The 2,024-nt window shown below is 57.7% G+C and overlaps 1 protein-coding gene and 1 long non-coding RNA gene across 6 annotated transcripts in view; one reads left to right on the top strand and one right to left on the bottom strand.

Moving 5' to 3' along the window:
* Positions 1-966: 966 nt before the first annotated feature.
* Positions 967-2,024, bottom strand: LOC116091448. Its single transcript, XR_004119037.1, has 2 exons — positions 1,955-2,024; positions 967-1,460 (listed from the first exon to the last, which is right to left on the bottom strand). It is a non-coding gene; the product is annotated as an uncharacterized LOC116091448 (long non-coding RNA).
* The window catches only part of Nfatc2 (nuclear factor of activated T cells 2), a 134,321-nt gene continuing 133,709 nt past the window's right edge, over positions 1,413-2,024 (top strand). The window contains exon 1 of one of the 5 annotated variants that reach the window (XM_031372843.1): positions 1,413-1,839. In XM_031372843.1, coding sequence (XP_031228703.1) covers positions 1,455-1,839 — 385 coding nt within the window. In that variant the 5' untranslated portion in view covers positions 1,413-1,454. The remainder of the gene's footprint in view (positions 1,840-2,024) is intronic. The other 4 variants (XM_031372844.1, XM_031372847.1, XM_031372852.1 and 1 more) reach the window with 4 other exon arrangements.

The following is a 2,024-nucleotide window of genomic DNA, read 5'->3' as shown; positions in this document are numbered from 1 at the left end:
TGGGTGTCCTGTTCCTGTTGTGGGTGATGGGTATGGAGACCTCAGGAATGAGACCTTCTCAACTGTTCTGCTGAGCAGATCCCAGTGCACTGTCTACTTATTAGTGCCTGATGACTAAGAGCTCTCTTCGTGCCTCTCAAAACCATCCCGATAATGGGTGCTTCCAGAGTAGCTGTAAAGAAGTTGGCGGCTCTGAGACTTGGTTTAGCTGGAAGGCAGCATAACTTACTTGCCTTGTACATAGTAGGTAGAGTACGTGGCTGTTCTTTGGGATCCATACACAGTTTCTTAAGCTGTACTGCCAACATCCACCTGGATGCCGGCAGACCTCAGAGACGGAGAGTCAGTCCCCTATGCCGGAATGAGGTGGGGCTTTCTCATGGAGGGTTCTAACTGGTCTTGGTAGTCACTCTGGGAGCTGTAGAGGGTTGAGGAGCCATTGTGAGCCATGCATGAAAAACAAAGTGGCCCCATGGGTGGAGTCTGCTCCCCCAATCAGAATCTCATAACGTTCACATCTCTTGTGGGAGGGGGTGATGACTCACTAGCTCTGGGTGCTCCCAAGTTTTTTATCAGAGCCTACAACAGTATTTCAAATGTGCCTATCAGAGCTGGCTTTATCTATCTGTGAGCCCAGAAATTCCCGTGGAATACGCAGGTGGAGAAGCAAAATGGCTGAAGCCCAGCCCAGACGTCTTGCGGGCTGCAGCTCAGCCTGCTCCTTCCACCTGTGGCCCAGGTGGGAGCCACGTGTGCCCCCAAGCACATCTCTTCCCGGGGCTGTAGAGGTCCCCACATCCCTCCCCTCTATTTTCCTGTTTATGCACAGCATGCGTAAACACATGCGTTGCCTGGTTTCGGAGACTCCTTTTCGGCCTTATTGCTGGACCCTCCGAGTAATACTGGAAACCTTGGATTTTCTAAATGAATCTAAAAATAAACTCTTTGAGGAAAAAAAAAACTTGGACAGTTGGCACAGGCGCTGTTATTTATTTCTTTTTCCTTCGTCTTGCTCCTCTTCATCCCTGAACACACAAGAGTCTGGGCACTCAGAGGCACTGAGGGCCTAAGGAGACACCCCTGGGCAAGCGTCCAAGGGATCCTGGACAACCCCGGGGTGCAGGCTGAAATCCTGGGGAGCTTTCTCCGAGGGGGACCCTCTCAGAAAGTGGGGTGTCAGGAGGTTGGATTCAGGCAAAGCTGCAGCAGGGAGGCGGTGGCTGTCTGCGAGTTTGCACGCAGCTCCTGCAGGGCCTGGCGGGCCGCGCCCCCACCCCTGCTCGCCTCCCTCTCCCTGACTTTTTCTCTGCCCCGAACAATCAGGGACTTGTGCTTGGCGGCCGAAGGAGCCACGGAGCTGGCTGGCCGCGGAGGAGGCGACGTCATGGATTCCTGAGTGTGAAGTTTTCAGGAAAGCCCTTAGTTTTGGAGATGGCCGGGATCCAGGGGTTTCCATGGCGCTGAGTAAACAGGAGGAAACAGTGAGGGAATCCCGTTATTTTACTGCATTGAAAGCCTATAAACACGGAGCGCGGGGAAGGAAGTCGCGTTGCCTCTGGAGTAAGCGACCGCGGAGCGCCGGGAGCCCCGGGAGCCTGAGCAGGAGCCCGGAGCACGGCAGCGGGAGCACGGAGAGTCGGAGCCGGAGCACAAGAGTGGGAGCACGGGGAGCCAGAGCCCCGGAGCGGAGCCTAGGCGCTGCAGCGTCTGCGCCGCTCCGCCAGATCGCAGCACACGGTCCCCAGCCTGCTGAGCCCCGGCGCCTCCAGATGCAGCGCCCCGCATTGCGCAGGCCGGGCCCCCGCCAGCCCCTCCGCACCATGGGGTCTGCGGACCGAGGTAACCGCGCCGCCATTGGCATCCCTGCCCGCATCCCTTCCCGCATCCTCGCATCGCATCCTCGCTCCCTTCCCGCATCCTCGCATCGCATCCTCGCTCCGCTGCCTACCCATACCCTTCCGGGAGGCACCCCACGCTGTCCTCGCTCGCAGGTAGAAGCACAGATACGGCGGCGAAACAGGGGC

Source organism: Mastomys coucha, unplaced genomic scaffold (assembly GCF_008632895.1).
Source record: "Mastomys coucha isolate ucsf_1 unplaced genomic scaffold, UCSF_Mcou_1 pScaffold15, whole genome shotgun sequence".
Taxonomy (NCBI): domain Eukaryota; kingdom Metazoa; phylum Chordata; class Mammalia; order Rodentia; family Muridae; genus Mastomys; species Mastomys coucha.
Note: the sequence above shows the minus strand (reverse complement) of the source record. Positions and strands in the feature narration are given on the sequence as shown.